The sequence below is a fragment of the Sinohyriopsis cumingii genome, chromosome 2 (genome assembly GCF_028554795.1).
Source record: "Sinohyriopsis cumingii isolate HCF-2022 chromosome 2, ASM2855479v2, whole genome shotgun sequence".
Classification (NCBI taxonomy): Eukaryota; Metazoa; Mollusca; class Bivalvia; order Unionida; family Unionidae; genus Sinohyriopsis; species Sinohyriopsis cumingii.
Window position 1 is genome coordinate 3,174,744 of NC_142962.1, and position 21,006 is coordinate 3,195,749.

The 21,006-nt window shown below is 33.1% G+C and overlaps 1 protein-coding gene and 1 long non-coding RNA gene across 2 annotated transcripts; both read left to right on the forward strand.

The window, feature by feature from the left end:
- The first annotated feature begins 1,503 nt into the window (after positions 1-1,503).
- Positions 1,504-5,492, forward strand: LOC149804249 (uncharacterized). The gene is made up of 2 exons (XM_089938093.1): positions 1,504-1,795; positions 3,652-5,492. Exons 1-2 carry the CDS (start codon positions 1,595-1,597, stop codon positions 3,763-3,765), a joined length of 315 nt encoding a protein of 104 aa, XP_089794219.1. The 5' UTR covers positions 1,504-1,594; the 3' UTR covers positions 3,766-5,492.
- Positions 5,493-5,512: 20 nt separating this feature from the next.
- On the forward strand, positions 5,513-16,676 carry LOC149804250 (uncharacterized). The gene is made up of 2 exons (XR_016415190.1): positions 5,513-6,973; positions 16,443-16,676. It is a non-coding gene; the product is annotated as an uncharacterized LOC149804250 (long non-coding RNA).
- The last annotated feature ends 4,330 nt before the right edge of the window (positions 16,677-21,006 follow it).

Here is a 21,006-nt window from a genome sequence, read left to right on the forward strand (position 1 = left end):
TACCTCACTGAAAACTGGCGCAAAAAATTCATTGTGATTATATACATAAACGTCATATACTTTCAAATACTGGAAAATAGACACTGTTGATACAACATTTGTATAAATAAACATATAAGAATCAAAAATGTTTGTTTGTCCATGTGTTGATCTTTTTTAAGTAATTAAATATTTCACATATGGAAGCTACTTCTGTTCCCCTTTATCTAACTGACCATAAAATGTCCGAGTCTAACATTCCAATTGATATAATTATTGTACGTGTTGAGAGAAGGAATAAGAAACGCATAGATGGAAAAATACGGTACAGGGACATATGCTTTCAATATTGGAAAATATTTATTATTGATACAAATGGTATATAAATAAAATATATAAGAATCAGAAAGGTTTTTGTTTTGATCATTTTTCTCTTGAAATAATTAAATATTTTGATAAACGGATGCTACATTTTCTTCAACTTTAATTGTTACTTTTACTCTTTTTCTTATTGACAATGAAATGTCCTCGTATAAATTTCTAAAAATATTTAATTACGGTATATGCTGTGAGAAGAAACAGACAGGGCAAATACTTAAAATATTGTAAATATTTATTGTTACAAATTTTAGATGAATAAATATATAAGAATTAGAAAATTATTGCTTTGCCTTTGTGCTGATCGTTCTTTTCTAATACCTAACTCAATTAACATAGAGGCTGTACAAGGACAGACACGTTTTTTAATTTAGAATACTGGAAAATATTTATTGTTAATATATAATTTACGGTAAATGGTAATCAAGTGTTATTGTAATCAGATTAACGCGTGTTACAATCACAAGTAGCTGAGTTGATTGTAAAGATGAATTAAACCAATCACAAATAGCTGAGTTGAGTGTATAGATGAAACATACCAAGCACAAATAGCTTAGTTGAAATTATTGATGAAACATGTCAGTCACAAGTAGCTGAGTTGAGTTTATAGATGAAACATACCAATCACAGGAACTTTTCAGTTCGTAAAGTCTTAAAACTTACTTGCGCACTTCACATTTGCCAGTGCTTACCACACGTAATATTAAAAATATATGCCCCCAAGGAATTTACTGCGTGGTTATTAAATGAGATAAAATGTTACAAATAAAAATACTACTACTACTACTACTACTACTACTACTACTACTAATAATAATAATAATAATAATAATAGTAATAATCATAATATTTAATCCATTTTTGTTCACATAAATACTATTCTGAATATTTGCAATAATTCATTGCAACTTTGAGTGCAAATATACATTTAAAACTACGACTAACATATAAACAGTAGAAAAATTGATATTTAAAAAATTAAACTTGGAATCAACATTCAGTATTTTCCATTGTCAATTTAAAATGTCTATGTACCGTCTTTGCCTTTCTTTGTCTGTCTTTGCAGGATTTAGTAGGACCCGTTTGTAGGAGTACTTAAACAAGCGCCCATGCGATTAGGATCCGCTCAAATCCATGACACCGAAATGTAAACAATATTTAAACGAGGCTTAGTTTTTAAGGATACAGAACTGATCAAAACATAACAGTGGTCATAACTTATAACTGGAAAATTGACATGTCACGTGAAGCAGTGGATCAAAAAGCTTTGCTTCAGGCTGCCAAGGCACAAGTGGCAACGGTAATGGACAATGCCATAGCCGAGATGGAGAACGTGGAACCGGGGGAGGACGACGTGTTTTACGTTGAACCAATCCAGGATCCATACCAAAAGGCCATTTCTTACCTAGAGAAGCATAATATACTACAGCTCTTTCAGGTAAAATAAAGAAGAAAATTTTCACTTTTTGGGGTGGGTAGAGGTGTTCAGAAATATATTTTGGAAGGTCACCTATTTTCGTGAATGAACATGTTGATATTCATGGTAAGTAAAATTTTACAACTTTTCCTGATAATAATCAAAAGTCGATAATCATTAAACATAAAATAAGGAAAAAGTGAGACACATACATTCTGTTGTCTTTTTCGTTCAGTCTAAAATACAAGTTTTGTTTGACAATTCCGATTATGTGCAGCAGAGACTATTTTGGTCAGCTGAAGTGTACCTTAAATGACAAACACTGTTTGCTTTGCTGCCATGTACCTCATCAGGAAGGACTATTACTAGCATAATCACCATGCATATGATTTGCAGTAGGTTATTCACACAGCTGTAATTCGCATTCTTTATGTAAAGCTATTTGCATGGCTGTGTAGCAGTTGCATGAATAACATAACTAAAATTACAGTCAGTAAAATGGAGGTTTTTAGATTAAGAATTAAAGCTATTCTAAAGTCACACATATGTTTATCATTGATACCATATTTGCAAGTCATTGTAGATAAAACTGGTAGTGTTATATTTTTACTACCATGGTCCATCTGCATCAATGCATCTTTAAAAAGGTCTAATACCAGCTATATTCATAAACAGTTTGCAGAAAATTAAGCACAATGACTTGTGAAATTATAAGCATTTTTTTATGTCTGCCATGTGCTGCCTTATAATATTATCATTCCAGTGCTTAAACTGTGCAAAGAAAAGATTTCCTGACATTTTCCACCTTCATGTTAGGTAAAATCTTCACATTCTGCCACTGTGGAGAAAAAATTGCAGAAAATGAAGTATGAATTGAATGTGATGCAGGAATCAAGGCACATGGTTTTCTCCATGTGGCACTTTACCACCAAATTTACATTTGCCTTCCAATGGGAGGTAACCCATTGTGAAGCATGTCAAATTTCTGTGTTTCTTGTTATCTGTTATAAACTGTACTTCACACTTAACCAGCTGCTGCACAATCATTACTTTATAAAATGTTCCTCATTTTGAGTACAAACTTTTTACAGTGCTCATTAAAACATTTTTGCAACAAGGGGAGGTCATATAGGGGCCTTAATTTGGGTCATATGTTTATTAAAGGTTGATCGCTTTACTCAGCAGAGGGCATGTATGCAGGTAGTAGCACCTCAGCACATTAGTGGCTATAATGTGACAACTAAAACTTAGGTTCTAAAAGATAAAGAGAATTGCACAAAAACTTTCCCAAGATAAACCCTATGGTAAACATGAAATACAATAATATAAAATGCAAAAGGTAACGATGTTAACGGTCTGTATATGAAATAAAAGATAAATTATTAGTGTAATAATACTTGATCATCATTGTTATTACCTATTGTTTCAGAGTGCAAATAATTATAGGTAAAAAAAAAATTACAATATTACTTTATTATTATCGCATTGTTACAATACTATTATGACTTTTTTAATGTACAAATAAGTAAAGGTAAAACATAAATAACATTTTTAACTTATTCCCAAGTGCTATTATACATTACATTTTAATTCAGTTTTCTGTTTAAAAAAACATAGACAAAATAATGATGATTCTGTGGAAATTGATTGTGCAAGGTAAAATAGTTGTTGGTTGGTTTTTAACAGGCAGCTGACTTGGGCTGGCCTTTGTGGGTATTTAACCTGTGATCTTGTTATTATTAATCCAATGCTGTACTAAATGAGCTACCATGGCTCCCAGTATGAAAGGGTATGAAACACAATACCTTACAGTGCATAATGCCCTCTTACTTTGGCACCATACTTGCTGTCAAACATAATTATTCTCTCTTTTGTAGAATCTTACAGCCAGCATAGTTTACACAAAACCCGATAAACCCCTGGAGTTTATGATGCATGAAGTGGAGAAGATAAAAAAACTACAAAATAAAAATAAGGAAATAAAAAAATAAACACAGTTCCATGGTGAACATTGACAAGAACTGTCCAAGACCAGTGTATTATGTTCTGATGCCAGATTTGCTGTGTCATTCTTCATTAGATATGAAGATTGGACTATTATCCTTATTCAAAGGTTGTAAGTCATCAGTTGCAATATTGACATTTATTCACTTGTACTTAAGAAATTGTTTATGTCGAAAATCAGTACATTCAAAGCAGTTCATCATCATCATTTATAGGCATGCATAGTACCATAATTGTTATCATTAACTAATTCTTTATGCAGTGGCTGGACACCAAAAATCTAGGTCATGAATACTTAAGTTTACAGTTTTGTACAGTGCTTGCCTGATGCTGTCGTATGTTGCGAGTAAACAAGCTTCTATAGGTGTATTGTTTACTTGCATGCTTTTACTGCCTTTTTTCAACTAATATAGATTACTGTTCCAGGCATGAGTAGTGAAAAACTTGTGTCTTGTATATTTTCTTTCCTTCTCAGAGCACTGAAAGTTTATGAGGGAGGAAAACATCATATAATCTTGTCATATCCAACAAGTATGTATGTATGTATGTATGTATGTATGTATGTATGTATGTATGTATGTATGTATAGGGTTTAACTGCATGTAAGGACAATATTAGCTAATGGTGATAATTAAAAGATAAGTCTCAAAATGTAAAGATAAAGAATCACAGAAAGACTTAGGATGATAAACATTTCCAAATACACATCAGTGTGTAATACAAGATAGAGGTAAAAAGTAAATATGTTAAAACTATGTATAGGGTTTAAAAGACAATCATACAAAATATCAAATCCTTAAAAGTTAAGGTCTACATTTGTTCACTAAACTGAATTCTCTCAAAAAGTACATGATTTTCTATGGTGGTACATCACAAAGTTTTTTCACTGAGATCAGATTAAAAAATATTTCTGTCTATCAGGGTGCAAGTGAATACAGCCAACAAGAAATTGTTCAGCTGTCAGTGACCACTGTTAGGGTATGTACTCTGATCAAGGTTCACCATTCAGGAGGTATGGGGCCATCTATTTAGTATGTACGCAAAAATCTGGCAAAGCTTGACCCTTCCCTGTACAAATGCGTACTTTTTTTACACACATCCCACCTGCATTTGTACACTTGATGCTCACCCCCCCCCCCAATTCTATAGAAAGGCCTATGTTTAATCCATGCAGAAATGATCAAGTATTATTAATATTAATATGTTTAATAAACCAGAAAGTCCACCGATATTGAATGTCTGGCTGCATCAAAGAAATAAGCTGCATAACTTTAAAAAGTTTGTCTAGTGTCCACTAAAATTCAGACACTGACTGAACCCAGTTGAACAGGTTATGTATTAGACAAATTATTATCGAGGTTTCACCCCCCCATCCCCCGTTTCCTATGCATGCATACATTATCAGTAGACCCCCCCATATGCAAGTGTATGCATTTGTTTTGTTTTTTTTAAAACTTCATGCATACGTACTAAATGGACGGCCCCTATGTAAGAGTACCATATACCTATGCTACACTACACACACCAGACACAATACCATTTCATCCCTGTGATTATTTTATATGTTATCTACAGTCATTTCATTTCATGTAACAGTAGGAAAGTACTTTTTCTCTCAGAGTCTTTATTTAGTGATAGTCTTTAATAATAATGATAATAATAATAATAATAATAATAATAATAATAATAATAATAATAACACATGTAATGATAATAAGTGAAATATCCTTCCATTGGCACCCTCCCCTTTTGAAAATAGAATGATCTTCCAAATTCATATATTGTATTATTCATACTTTGTATTGTCATATACATGTTTTTCACAGTAACTCATTTTCAACTGAAGGTTGGGTTTAAGATTTGAATGGGTACTAATTCTTTTGATATATTTTTTATGCAAATTAATGTTATTGATGTTAGTTCTGCTTGGCTTTGTAAATGTACCAACGTAAATTATTGAAAATAACATGATTCAGCTGTATTTTTTACTATTTATTGTTTTGTTGTTTGAATGGTTTAAGGAGATTGTATAATGCCCTGCATGTATCATAATACAGTAGGACCTGTCTTGAAAGACCATCCCATCTGCCAAAAAATGGTGGACTCTCATAACAGGTCAAAAGACTGTATAATCAATAACTCTGTGCTGTCTCTCAAAACATGTGGTCTCTCATAGCAGTAGTCTCTCAAGACAGGTTTTACTGTGTTGTCCGTGATGTAATCATATCTTTCTTGATTAACACCATTATGCTTATAAGGAAGTATACCTGCTGAATGTGGCATATTCAGTTATGAAAATATTTTATAGTATGCAAGAGAAAAATATTTTCAACTGAATGTTATTCATCAAAAGCACTGGATGATAAATCTGTCTTAATAATGCATTCTGGTTGTCATTATTGATTAGGATGATCAAAATACAAATTTATTGAAACTACCAACATGCTGCTTCTGAAATCTGATTAAACCCTAAACATAACAGCGTTCATTTTATTTCAATAGAATTTATAATTTAACATATTACAAAAATTTTGTTTTATTCTTCTAGAAAACATTTCCTTATTTTCTTTCAAAGCAAGTAGGAGCTAATATGTGGTAGATATTTGAATAACATTATGATGTATCCCAGTCTACTTGTACATGATGTTAGCAAAGGTATAAGGGATTAATATAAAATATATCCATCTAAAATATAGCTTAATTTGAAAAGTACAATGTCTTAAGGATTAATGTTAATTTCTGAAAAATATATATACATTTACTAACAGAATATTTTAAAAGTTATTAATTGTTCTCCAGCATTTTATCACACATTAAAACTCAGACTTTTCTCTTTGAAGACTTACAGATAACTTCCAACATTGTTGAGGTCACTTGATAGTTGGGCTGTAGTAGGAATTGCATGTTATGTTTCCTGCAAGAATGTATCAATAATATATATCACAGCACCAGTATTATCTCCCTTGTTCTCCTTAGCATATGTAGATATGTTTTAAGTGTTCATTGCTTCTTTTCAAGCGCATCAGTATAAAATAATAATGTAGTGCTTGAGAGACATTAAGGCTTCTGTAATTTTACCAATCCATTTATTGATCGTTGTCTACCTTTTATTTCACATAAAACGATGTCCCCAAGGAATGGCTGGAAGTGGTTCCATGGGAGGTAAACATGATTCCAAGTGAGATAATTATGAAGGTATATGATGTAGTGTTAAATCGTCCTGTAGGACTAATCAGTATTATGAAAGCTACCTCTAAATGCCAAAATAAATTAGAGAGGCATTGCAAATAGTCACAGTAAATTGACCTAGACAGTAAATTGACCTAGTCACATTGTTTGAAATAACTGATATCATGAATTTAAGACTGAACTTGGCATCTTTATGAAAATGCACAATGCATCATAGATTTGATCCTCAGTTCTCCTTTTGAAATATGGGCTTACAACTAGAATTTTGCAATTTGCTCATCTGAAAGTTAAAATAGCTGAAGCAGATCGGGTTCTGCTATATAATATATTGAAATGTATAAAGGAATTTAAGTTCTTGGCAATTTTATGACCTAGTAATATATTAAAAAAATAAATATATGCAAGTACTTTACACTTGTAGATTGAATTGAAACAATCATTCTGAACAAATCTTATAACAGATAACTAAGTAACTTTTCTAAATTTGAAAAGTTTTTGAAATTGAACAATTGGAAAATTTTCCTTAATAGAATCTTATTATACAACGGACATGTATATTTTAGAGTGTGTATCATTAATAAGCAGTGTTATTGCTATTTCTGTCCTAACATGACCAGAAGTCAAAATAAGCTGTGTTATTTATATACTAATGTAATCATACGATGTTGATAAGAAGTCAAAATAAGCAGTGTTATTTATATACTAATGTAATCATACGATATTGATAAGAAGTCAAAATAAGCAGTGTTATTTATATACTAATGTAATCATACGATATTGATAAGAAGTCAAAATAAGCAGTGTTATTTATATACTAATGTAATCATACGATGTTGATAAGAAGTCAAAATAAGCTGTGTTATTTATATACTAATGTAATCATACGATATTGATAAGAAGTCAAAATAAGCAGTGTTATTTATATACTAATGTAATCATACGATGTTGATAAGAAGTCAAAATAAGCAGTGTTATTTATATACTAATGTAATCATACGATGTTGATAAGAAGTCAAAATAAGCAGTGTTATTTATATACTAATGTCTGCATATTATGATGTTGATAGAAAGTAAATATCTTAAGAAATAAACACTTGACAAAGTTACCTACTGCTTTGTGGCAAGCTTGTTTTTAGTATTTGTTTAGAAGTCAACTGTAAAGTTGAAGATTGAATTTTAAGAAAGGACATTTTCTTATTGTTTAAATGTAGAGATATTTGATAGGAGATTCATCATTTGCTGTCAACTTGTAATATGTTACAAATTTAGTTAGGGATTGTGTAATAAAATTCACTTTTCATAATATAGGAGATAGTAATTACAATGTTAATAATAACAGTAATTGCAAATTTATGTATTTATTATTTGAAGACATTGTTATAAAGACTACATAGTTGTATTTTCTAGGGCTGGCTACACATTACCCAATAGCTTGGGAGCTCATATTTATCATTATACCATCTTTCATTGCTTTCTGTTGTTTTTGTTGTTCATTATGATATAATAATTGATTGTGTTTTATATAAACCCTTAGCCAAATGTGAGTAATTTCTGGTCAAGGTTTGAAGCACCATATCATGGGTATGTACCCACATTTAAAATCACATAACTGTCAACTTGTGTTAAGTATCAACTTTAGGGAATGAGAACAAACAGCTTCTTAAGGTTAATTTCTTCAAATACATTACCATATCATAATACCTTTGTAGAATGACTCCTGTGCTGCAAATTCAGCCCTTTGAAACAGATTTTCAGCTATAAATACATCTCAGGGTTGTTGTTGTTGGTGGTGTTATAGGGTCTAATGCCATTTTTCAGCACAAGATAGGCTATACAAGGCAGCCAGTATCAATGGTGGAGAAAGAACCCAGGAAAACCCTGGAAAGAAGCACCGACCCACGAGAAGCTACCGGCAAGCTTTCTCACATACCCACACTGGTTGAGCCTGAGACTCAAACCCACGCAGACAGAAGTGAGATAGCAGTGATCCGTAACGGTGAGTGCTTTAGACCACTCACCCATTAGGGGCCCCTCAAGGGTGTCTGCATGCCTACATATATAGGAGGCACAAAAGAGGGAGCACCTTTTGAATATTGCAATTGGTGTAAAATCCCATTCATACTTATGTATCCTCCATCTCTATGTCTATTTCTAACTCTTCTTTCTGAAACAATTTTCTGACTTTATTAGCACAACTTTTTTGTACAAGATACATTTTGGTATCACTTTGTTATAACATGCCCTGGTCACTAGTACATTTATTTAATGTTTACTGACCTATATGCTTACAGTCAGTGAATGGATAAAATTACAGACCACAATGGCCATACAATTTCTACAGACATTTATTTTTGTTCACTAGTTTCCAATTCATAGTAAGATTATCTAATATTTTTGGTCATTGACTGTAATTACAGACCAGAGGGTCATGCAGATAATTATGTTATCATTTACATTGTTCACCAGTGTCCACTTAATAATTGGTTTAGGCAAGATGCTTGACTAATTTCACTTGTATATGCTGTCTGATAGCCCTCAGTATTGACAGGTGTCAACAATGGGCAGGACAAAGTGAACTCAGTGCAGGCATCTGTCACTAGCAATGGATACTCATTTGACATGCCTGGATTGTGTTGTAAGTCACTCAGGCCATACGTGTGAAATTAGCAAATGTTGGATGGAAACTCAGTGGATTTCAGTCTTCTCCAAAGAAAACATGGTCTCATGGGAATGTGAATTCACATACCATTAAAGATGAGGACAACATAACCATCAACACCAATGTCAACTCAGTGAGAATTTCTTATGCTTCTTATTAAACAGGTGAACCATCTCAACTAAGGCTTCACATACAGACCCAGCTCAGCCTTCATCCTGAACAAAAGATGTTTTTCATTGGTACCCTTGTCTAATGCCAAATAGGTATGTTAACCCTTCTACATGTCCTATCATATTTGATGCACCAGTAACTCATTACAGGGATCTGGTATCCCCTAATCTGTCCCAGCATCATGAATCCAATACAGAAAAAAAGAAATGATGGCCCTGTTTTGCCCAGACCAGAAACAATGGCCCTGTTTTGACCAAACTGCCCCCAGATACAGATCACTCATGGTAAGAACCAAATCCAATCAAGTCTACATTGATACACAAGGAGACTTGATACCTTGGATGTGCACTACCATGCCTGAACCACAGTTATGATATTGCCATCTGGACAGACTTCCAATATGGTTTGTAGTCAGAGTCTGCAAGCTTTCATCAGAACCATTTCAGATATTGCAGTAGGCATGATTTGACTCCTGCTATACAATCAATTACATTCATGGAGCACATTGTCATTACTTGACCCAAAAATGACTAAAGAAGACTCTGCCTTCAGTGCATTGATCAGGAAAATGTTTTGCTTGCTTCCACCTGAATTTTGCCCACCTCCTCCTGCCCTGTCAACAGAGATATACAGAGTCCTAGCATCCATTATTCTGTTGGTGAACAAAGATCAGCCCATGTTCATGTGATCACTACTGTCTGGTAGAGTGGTGGACTTTTTCCATTAGAATGGGAACTGCAGTACTCAAGAGGAGTCAGCAGACCATTCTCTCACAACAACGACTGCCATCCAGTTTGAAAATGCACACTATGGACACATTCATTTCATATAGAAACCCCAACTGTCAACAGAGACATAGCAAGTCTGGAGATGTCAGGGTCTTCTTCAGTACGGATGTACCAGAAACAATTTATTGATATTCAATAGATGTCCAGAACATCATTGTAATAGGCTTTGTGTTTGTTCTGCTATCCATGTCAGTCATCCTGCAAGTGAAACATAGCATAGAGTCATCCACCATTATGCTCACTGGCCACACATAATTGGTTTTGTGAACTGTGGTTCTGTTGAACAGGGCAACACACACAACACACATTTGCCAACTCCATAACAGTTACTATGAATCTATAACCAATGAAAAGAGGTGAGTGGCTCTGCACTTCTGTTTTCCTCAAAAAACTTTGCAAGGCCACACTCAGATAACCTGCTCCTCAAAGGTCCAGTGGAGGAAGTTTGTAAGCAGGCTTCCAGTACAATAACTCTAGAATAGGCCCAACATATGAGACCTCAGTAAGCTGTTCAGAATAGGGTGCAGAGATGGACCACTACTAGGGCATGTTAAAGGCAGAGATAGCTTTACAGTCCTATGCATATTTAAAAGGCAGTTGTCAAGGGCAACTGACAATAAGAAATGTTGAGAGGCTGATCACTTTTACCCCAGTTTCTCTCTACATAGCCTCCTTCCATAAAAGAAATGAAGCCATGCTTGTACCGCTCCTGTCATGTATTTGGGTTACCATGGGCCCTCACTAATATAGATGTTCCAAGAGGTCCATTCATGGTCAACATTTTGCAGGAGGAGATTTAGTGTCTTCTCAGAAAAAGTGAAGTAGTGATTGTTTGAAATGCAAAGACACATGGTTTTTCTTCTTCAAGAAGTTTTCTAGTGTCAAAGGTTAATGGTACACTTCTTCCAGTCATAGATAGACTCAGTCTTTTCATACAGGCACCATGGCTCATAATGGAAATTCAATTACTGGCTCTAAACATTATTTAGGTTTGCTGACAAGGATACAGCATTCCATTTCATGGCACTCAACATAAGTAACTGGGTATTCACAAGAATTGTGGATAAAATAAATTCTCGCTTACAGTCCATCGAAATGTCTATGACATTACCTGGGTAATACACTACAAAAACAACTGGTGAGTTATATTTTAAGTCAAGACATGAATTCCCTTGTTTCACTGCTCCACTATGGGTTCCTTGCCAGCAAATACAAATCTGACATTGTCCCATCTAAACATTTCACCCACTTGGGAATGGAGTTCAGAACACATTTGAGTAGGGTCTGTCTGCTTTAGGAACATTCTTCAAAGATTAGCTCAATGATGTCATCAGTCCATGCAAAGAATCACATCTCAAACTAGGAATTCCAGTCTACTGGGTCTCCTCACTGCAGTATTAGATCAGTTTGTCGAGGTTTTCATTGTTCACAAGATGATTGTAAATGATCCTGTTGCCCAATGGTGACCAAAGCTTTGCAGACTGAAACAAATGGACATAGTCTCCATTTATATGAGGGTATGTTTCAGCAAATGGGAGAAACTCACTTGGCTTATGGTGGGTGTTCTCAGGTCAAGCTTCTGGGAATCATGATGTTCAGATGCCAGCAAACAGTGCTAGGGTACTCACCTCATGCCATTGTTTTGGGAAGCCCACAGATTGTTGCCTCCTTAGGACCAAATTTTGTATATCAATCTCAGAAGGCAAGGGAGGACCGAATCCCCATTGCTCAGGTGGTATCATCAGTAACAAATTCATATTCAAATCCATCACATCCTGGGCAGGCTGAATGTATCATCAGACTCATCCTGACAGATAATCCAAACCAAACATTTGATTCACCCATTGGTATTCAGTCAGATCTGTACCTGCTTGGGTCATCCACTTGTGGATTGATTTGCAACAAGATGGAATGCAAACTTCCAACCTTTGTCTCTCTGTTCCCAGATCTAAAAGACTTGGCAGTTGTCACTTTTTCCAGATTGGAATGGTATGGATTCACACGATTATCATCCAACACCTCTGATCCCAAAGATCCTGCAAAAGAGTAGGGAACTTGATCGCCATCTTATCCTGATTTCTTTCTTCAAGTGAAAACAATTATGGACAAATGGCAAGTTAAGCCTGGCAGTGAAACTCCCAAGGAAAATTGGGTTTCTTTTCTCACCTGCTCAGACAACCCTTATGGCAGGAGTTTCTAGTGAACCTCTACATCTGGATCATATTGAATAAGCCCTCTAAGATGACAATTTCAAAAAAGAGGGGATGGATGGAATCATTCAGATGAGCAGGCTCATCACCATGAAAGTATTTGAAATGTGGGAAGTTTCTCATATTGATGTGAGACAAAACACACCCCAGTTACCTAACTTTTTCCTGTAGCGTTTTGAGGTAAAGAAGGTAACACCTATCATTATAAAACATTAACATTCCAGTTTCAGACACATTTCATGATTATGAAAGGGAAGATATAGTACAAAACAATGACCATTCTGGACTTCTGGCAACTTTTGACCTCTCACAACCAATGGCTTTGTACCCATAATAGAATTTACAGGGGGTTCTGTCATGGTTGAATAAGGTCCTGTTTGAACCACAGCTCATCTCTCTTATAAAACCTGATTTCTAGTCAATCTAGCTACAGCAGGCAGAATCATTGAAATAATTTCCTTGTTGGTTGATCTGATCTACAGTTCTATGATTCAATTTCATTATGGACCCTGCTTCAGTCATTTGTTGTGGAATTGCTTCAGTCAGGAAACCCTTAATCTCTGGGTCTTCTACAGGTGACAGTGTCTTTGCTATCTTGGAATGGTATTTAAAATGATCTGAGTCACTGTGGGTCCCACTGAGGGTCTTGGAGTGGTACCTGAAACAAATTGAGCCACTGCAGAAAAGGGAGATCTTGATTATTTATAGCTTTTAAAGTTGGAAATGGCAATATTTGCAAGATAGCTGTCATACTTCTAAGGTATTATGATAGATAAGTACTATTTAGGAAACATATTTTACTCCCAAATTTGTTTCTGAAATTTAGTTGTAGGAACACACAGCATAAGGCCATTTAAGACAGGTGGTTGCTTAATAAATGTGACTTTTAATGCAGGTCTGCATTTCATTATGACCATTTGGAAACTTTATATTTGATTGGTCTGGTATTTCCTTTACAATTTTCATATATCAACATCCTGGCTTTGACTACTGTTGCCCTTTTCAGGCTTATTTCTAATATTGTGTACAACAAAATCTTTTCTGTAAATGTAACAGTGGCTTTTGTTGTACCGAACAAATACAATGTAACTTGAAAAAAACTGGTCACATTATGCATCACAAATACAATGAAACTTGAAAAGAACTGGTCAGATTATGCATCACAAATACAATGTAACTTGAAAAAACTGGTCAGATTATGCATCACAAATACAATGTAACTTTTAAAACTGGTTACATCATGCATCACAAAAGTTTCTATTAATTTTATGTATAATTCGTTGGCATATTGTATTATAGGAAATGTATTGGAAACTTGAAAACTTATAAATTCCTCTCTGCTTTATAAAATATACTTATCAGATCCACAATAAACTGATATTTGCAGTCAACTAACATAATGAATTGAACATTGGGACCAAAAACCAACAGCTGTTATATGCAGATATAATTTTTCAAAATTTTTTTGGTCCAATTTCAACATGTTATATACTCTAATTATGAAAATAAAATCATCAGTGGAATTTAAATTAGATATATGATGTCCTGCATGAGAAAACTTTAAAATATGTACCATATTTTGTTATGTATAAGATGCCATATGTTGATTGATATCTTTTATTATAAAGTATTGATGATTTCACTTTGTTTTTGTTGTTAAACTAGTCGGTCACAAGATTTGATAGACTTACAGTAAAACTGTGCTCAACTATTTCTCTGCTTTTTGATCAGTCATGTTTGACACGTCCATGCTGTGTCAATTAAGCATTGCTTATTGAATAGTCAAAAAGAAGCATCAAATATTGTTATTTAAGAGAGAAATAAAAATAAAGAACCAATTTTATTTTCCAAAGTCATTAAATTGCATTGTATTGTAATTATGTTTAGCACATTTAAAATTTTAACTAGTGTTTATTATCTTGAAAATGCCATGATGAGTGGATGAAGCATTGGTCACTGTATAGTCACAAAGAACTATCAAAATCTGGTTTAAAACAAGAAGAAATAATGATTATTTTCTTTAAAGAAAAGTAAATAAATTGCAAATTTAACTTAGACAGTGCATTGTAATTACAAATAGCACATCCAAGCTTTAGCCATCATTGATTAGAGGGCTCAGGAAAACCACTCATCCTTACTGCATGCAAATTGGCTTTACTACTTACTCGTCTCTGGGACAAGTAGATGCAGAATTGTACCTTGAATATGTATCTGTGTGCATGCTCTAACAAGCTCTGAAATTTACCATTGATTATTGATTACTTTTGCCTATTTTACCTACTTGTCAGTGCAAAACAAGCTCTGAAATTTAACATTGATTATTGATTACTTTTGCCTATTTTACCTACTTGTCAGTGCAAAACAAGCTCTGAAATTTAACATTGATTATTGATTACTTTTGCCTATTTTACCTACTTGTCAGTGCAAAACATGTTCTGAAGAAAGTCGACTTTGCTTTTTCCACAGTCTTGATAGGCATGTTAAAAGCTCTGAGTATAAAGCTTGTTTCCGATGCCAGTGGTATTATAGTAAGAGTGTATATAGTGGTGCTTTGGTGCACTTTGTTGAATATAGTGATGGCAGGGACAAGTATTTGTTGCAAGTCACATCCAAGGATTACTTTGAAAACACCATGCCAAGTCAGTGAAACATTGATTCCTAGTATATAGTCAAAGAAGTATGAAATACTGTGACTTAACTTCGGAAATTGAAACAAAATACCAAATTTATTTTTCAGAATAAAATAAACTGCAAATTGGATTATTAACCTTTTCTGTTTCATAATATGTATCAATAGTCTGTCAGATATATATCAATATTCAGTCTGTAATCATGAGAAAGATGAGAACATAGCACCATTTGAGTCTTTTAAAATTACATTTCAACTATGAATAAAGAAATTAATATATGAAGATAAAATTAATTTCATCAACAGCTACTGAATATTCGACATTTAAAATTACAATATTGTAAAGCTTGAGTGCTCCCTCATGTCCTGGTAGTTGTTCATCTCAGAGACCTGTACATTTTTATTTTGTAACTGGGTATAATGCAAAAGAAATTTAATTACTGCAAATGTGTTCAAAATGGAGTCTATAATACTTTCAAGATCCTGCACATCTTGAATCATCATGAATGTGTGTGTTGCATCCATGTGTATTATTCATGAAACTTTTGTTCTAGTTAATATTATTAGACATACTGGCATCCATGGTTCTCATTCCTCCAGACATTACTCACATGAAACCCACTACTTCTGTATAAATTTAATTTGTAAATCAGCGGAACAAAAATAATGGTTCCCATTAATAATTTATCAGCACTCATAAGTTTATATTAAATTATAAATTAATTTATCAGCACTCATAAGTTTATATTAAATTATAAATCAATTTATCAGCACTCATAAGTTTATATTAAATTATAAATTAATTTATCAGCACTCATAAGTTTACATTAAATTATAAATTAATTTATCAGCACTCATAAGTTTATATTAAATTATAAATTAATTTATCAGCACTCATAAGTTTATATTAAATTGTTAGATTTGAAGGTTTATTATAATGTTCCGGTTTTTGTCTTACTTTTGCCTTTTATTCTAATTTTTTCTGTATTACATCTTCATATATTTGTTTTCTTTTCAGTTTGGGCAATATGGTTTTCTTTAATCAGATAAAAGAAGAGGTTATGGTTAGGCTTTAAGCTTTGTTTAAGAATTTAACTTTTCATTGCTTTTTTTGTGGTTTGGTTTACTGATGCCATACATTCCGCAGAATGCCAAATAAAACTGTAATTATAGATTCTTTATTGATTTTATTAAGTTTGTGGGCAATGCATTACTAATATTTGGATTGATATTGAATAAAAATTATTAAAGACTTTTGATTTTGTTACTCATTTTTCTGTTTCAGTATTGTCTATTACAGTTGCCAGAATATCTGAAAATATTTGTAAAGTTAAACATAGTGAACCTGTCCATTGATTTGGTACCTGCTCTTTCTGTTCTACAATATTTCCATTAATAAGTTTCCTTTCATCAGTAAATATCAGGTGAAGTATTCCAGCCAAAAATGGTACAATTCAATGAGGAACCTTCAAAGTCCCATTTGGGGTCACAGAACTAATAGCGTGGTGATTATAAGATTTGTACATTAATGGACAGATGGACTTATGAATGGAAAAGGTAATTACTGAAAAATCTTTATATGGCCCAGACCTAACGCATGAAGAAATACATGGCACACCTCTGGCATCATAACACTGGCTTTTAGAAAAACATCATGAAATTCCTGATATCAAGTTCTTACAGCAGCTACATTAAATTTACTTAATTTAGTTCTTTTGATGTCTACTGTCAGTGGGAACTAACTGCAGTGTTTTCACATTATTTATACCCAAATTTTGGAGGTTTATGCTAGTAAAATACCCCCATTTAATTAGACCTCAATTATGACTGTACACTTTTATGACTCCATTACAATAATTCAGAAGTGTTGAATTTCCTTTAACAAAGTGTCTCTTGCATACAAACTGTTTCCTGCAGAACATTTAATTTTGCATTCTCATACATAAACCTAAGGACATGTACATTTAAAAGTCAAAACATACCTGAAAACCTCTATATTCATTTTTGTAAATTTCAACTGCATCGTTTACGAAAAACTGTACTTGAGCATATCACTCTCACAGAAGTTGATGCAGATATTTTCTGTCCGTGATATGTATGAAGTGATTATTGCTAGAACAAAGAACTCGCTAATGTATAGACTGCAGTGTAGAAAAATTTGCAACAGGTTATGAATAGGTGGTCTGCTGATATGACTAATGATACACATAAATCGAAAGATAAAAGAAAAACAAATGATGGCAATAAATGGAAAGAATTATAAAAATGCTGAGCATTCAAAAGTTGTAGGATCTCTGCATACTTATTAGATTTATATATTGTACAATCCACACTGAGAAAATAATTACATCAGATCCCTATCTTTTTTATATAAAAAAATATCAACAATACATTTTCCAAAATAAACTCATATTTTAAAACTGTACATGGAGGTTACCTCCCCTTTAAATTTATTCCCTTAACTCTTCACATGATCAGTTTAGTCATGTTCTACTTGATATTTACTCTTGTTTCTAAAATCTATTAGGCAAGGGTTAAACGATGATGTGTTTTCAGTTTAAATTTGTACACCCTATTCAAGGGGATGACCTAGTCTTTATCATTTTTATCTCTTTCTCTTTCTGACTTTTCCCTGTTGATGGCCTAAATAATGTGTCTAAATTCTTTTCTTCCTCATTCTGACAGATTTGTGATAATTTGATTGCTTGCTATATCATGAGGAGAAAAGAAATGTAGGGCCCACTCAAAAAGATCATAATTTTGCCTGCTTAGACACTGAAACTGATAGATCCCTTTTTTGCACCTTTCTTCACATTATACATGATCGTTTAATCAATTAATAATGAAAGTAACACATTCAAAGAAAGCAATATCCCTTTTTCTTTTTTTGATCCAACTTTGTGAACTGCACAAAATCCATTACTGTTATTTGATTTGATCATACAATCAATATACTTCTACAGTAGTGATTGGTCAACTTGTATATCATAAAATATATCAATCAACTGAGGTTTAGTCAAAGGAGATAATTAACATGTTAAAGATCTATATAATCGATCTTTAGCGACAGAATCTATTCTGTGTACCATAATCATTCATTACCTCAAGGACATACCATGACAGCTGACCTGGGCTGACCTGGCAGGTATCGAACTCACAACTGATGGATTATGAGTCTACCTCTTTACCAACCAAGCTATTTATAGCTCCCAACCTGGACTGATGGTATAGTATTTGAAAATCAAATCTAGGTGTACTCGTTTCAAGCTGGGTTTGTATTACACATGAATAAATAGGGTATATCTATGTTTTCAAACTTTTTCTTTCAACCAAATCTCTGAAAAAATTGTTTTCATATATTTTTTAAAAACCACAGGAGTATCTCAGAGGATCTTGAGAAAATTGAATTTTTTATTTAATAGTTAAATGTTGTACATGTTTTACCATTTTATTTTTAAAATTTTTACCTTTATATATTATGTATATTTATTTATTGTGTACTTAATTGTTGTTAACGATTTTGGGTTGTGCCAACCTGATTTTTATAAAGACTCTAAGAAGCAAACAAGACGTTTACTTGAATCAGAGTTCAAGACCTGGGTTTTTCTGTAAGAAATTTATTATGTTGGACGTCAAGTAAGTTTGTATGTAAGAGATTTGTGAACAATTATTCATTCCTGTTTTGTGATCAATCTCTGGAATCATTTGTAGTTGTGTTCAAATATAATTTGAGAGGAATTATTTATTTAAATTATTCAATGGATTACAAAGTGCTCTTTGACCTTTTGGACTAAAACACAACTTTGGGATCATTGAAATTTTATTCAAATAGACATCCTGGATTACATCATTGTGACACATCAAGAAAATTAAAATTCATTTGGAACATTCTATACATCTGAATCTGTGATAGGACATTGGGATTTGATTCACAATAGTGTAAGTTCCTCTTAAATTTTCACTTTGTAACTTAAAGATTAAATTGTGTGTTGAATTTTACTTGATTTAATTGTTAGTTTCACTTCTTTTCTGTTACTAAGTTTAAGACCTAGAGTTGTAACAATTACTTTGGGCTTCAATTTATTTGGAAGGGTTTATCTTTCTAAAGTTTTTGTGCAATTCTTCAGCTTTACATTTTTAGAACTTTTAATTGGTATCATATAGCCTTTACTGTACTGAGATACTGTTAAATGTTAATCATACAACCTTTACTGTACTGAGATACTGTTAAATGTTAATCATACAGCCTTTACTGTACTGAGATACTGTTAAATGTTAATCATACAACCTTTACTGTACTGAGATACTGTTAAATGATAATCATACAGCCTTTACTGTACTGAGATACTGTTAAATGTTAATCATGCAGCCTTTACTGTACCGAGATACTGTTAAATGTTAATCATGCAGCCTTTAACGTACTGAGATACTGTTAAATGTTAATCATGCAGCCTTTACTGTACTGAGATACTGTTAAATGTTAATCATGCAGCCTGCAGCCTTTAATGTACTGAGATACTGTTAAATGTTAATCAGACAGCCTTTACTGTACTGAGATACTGTTAAATGTTAATTATACAGCTTTTACTGTACTGAGATACTGTTAAATGTTAAAACATACATATATCTTGCCGTAATTTTAAGTGGCAGCAGTGCTCAAAAAAAAAAGTTTTAGGCACAGGCTGGTGACTTTAAAAAAGTCATAAGCTTCGACTGATATTCTACAAACCCCGATTCCAATTTCCACATGCCCAAAATTGCCCCTTTTTAATATTATTTGTCATACAAATGTGGCAACTGCCATACTTCAAATATAAAAACAAAATCATATTAAACTGATTTGTGTGTTTATTGGGATCTCACAAAAAGAAATGTTTTCTGTCGGGTCCTGAGGTCAGCCAGGGTGTAATGGCTCCAACAGTGTCCTTCTTCCTCAGTGGATCAACAGTGTTTACCTTCATCAGCATCTGAAGCATGTCTTCATTTACACAGCTGCTGTTTACACTTTTGATGTTGTTCATAGGTGATGCTTAATATGTTTAACCAGTATTTCATTATGCTAGTGTAAGCATGAGCAAAGTAAAGCTGAATTGTTTTTCATAAAATTTTATCTTGAATCATCTTGAACAATGCAATAGCAAATAAAACCATTAAAAAAGGACTTAAAAGGTTTAGCGCCTTTCCTTTTTATCTCAACTTCGACAAAGGATGGACGATTTTTGATCAAAGACTTGAAAGCCAACACAACTACATTTGATACCTTTATTACTTATAACACAAAAATCATCCAAATTTGGCCTAATCTCTCCAGATTACAACAAATAAAGTAACCAATTAACAGTTTATCATGTATTCATGCTAGCCTTAATTGCATTATTTGGTCATGCATCACTGCAATAGCTGCAACAATAACTGGAACAGTTCTGCTGCTAACTAGACTGGATCTGACTGGATTCTGGCATATAAATATCCAAAACTAGTTTAAGTGTATTAAAGTTATAGCCATATGAGCACTAGTTACATTAACCCAGGCAATCTGTTCTCCATTCATAGATCACATGTGTGACTGTATGCAAAACATT

Coding starts and splice junctions, on each gene's coding strand:
- LOC149804249 (XM_089938093.1), top strand. CDS start 1,595: ATGTCACGTGAAGCAGTGGATCAAAAAGCTTTGCTTCAGGCTGCCAAG. Junction 1,796..3,651: donor ATATACTACAGCTCTTTCAG/GTAAAATAAAGA, acceptor TCTCTTTTGTAG/AATCTTACAGCCAGCATAGT.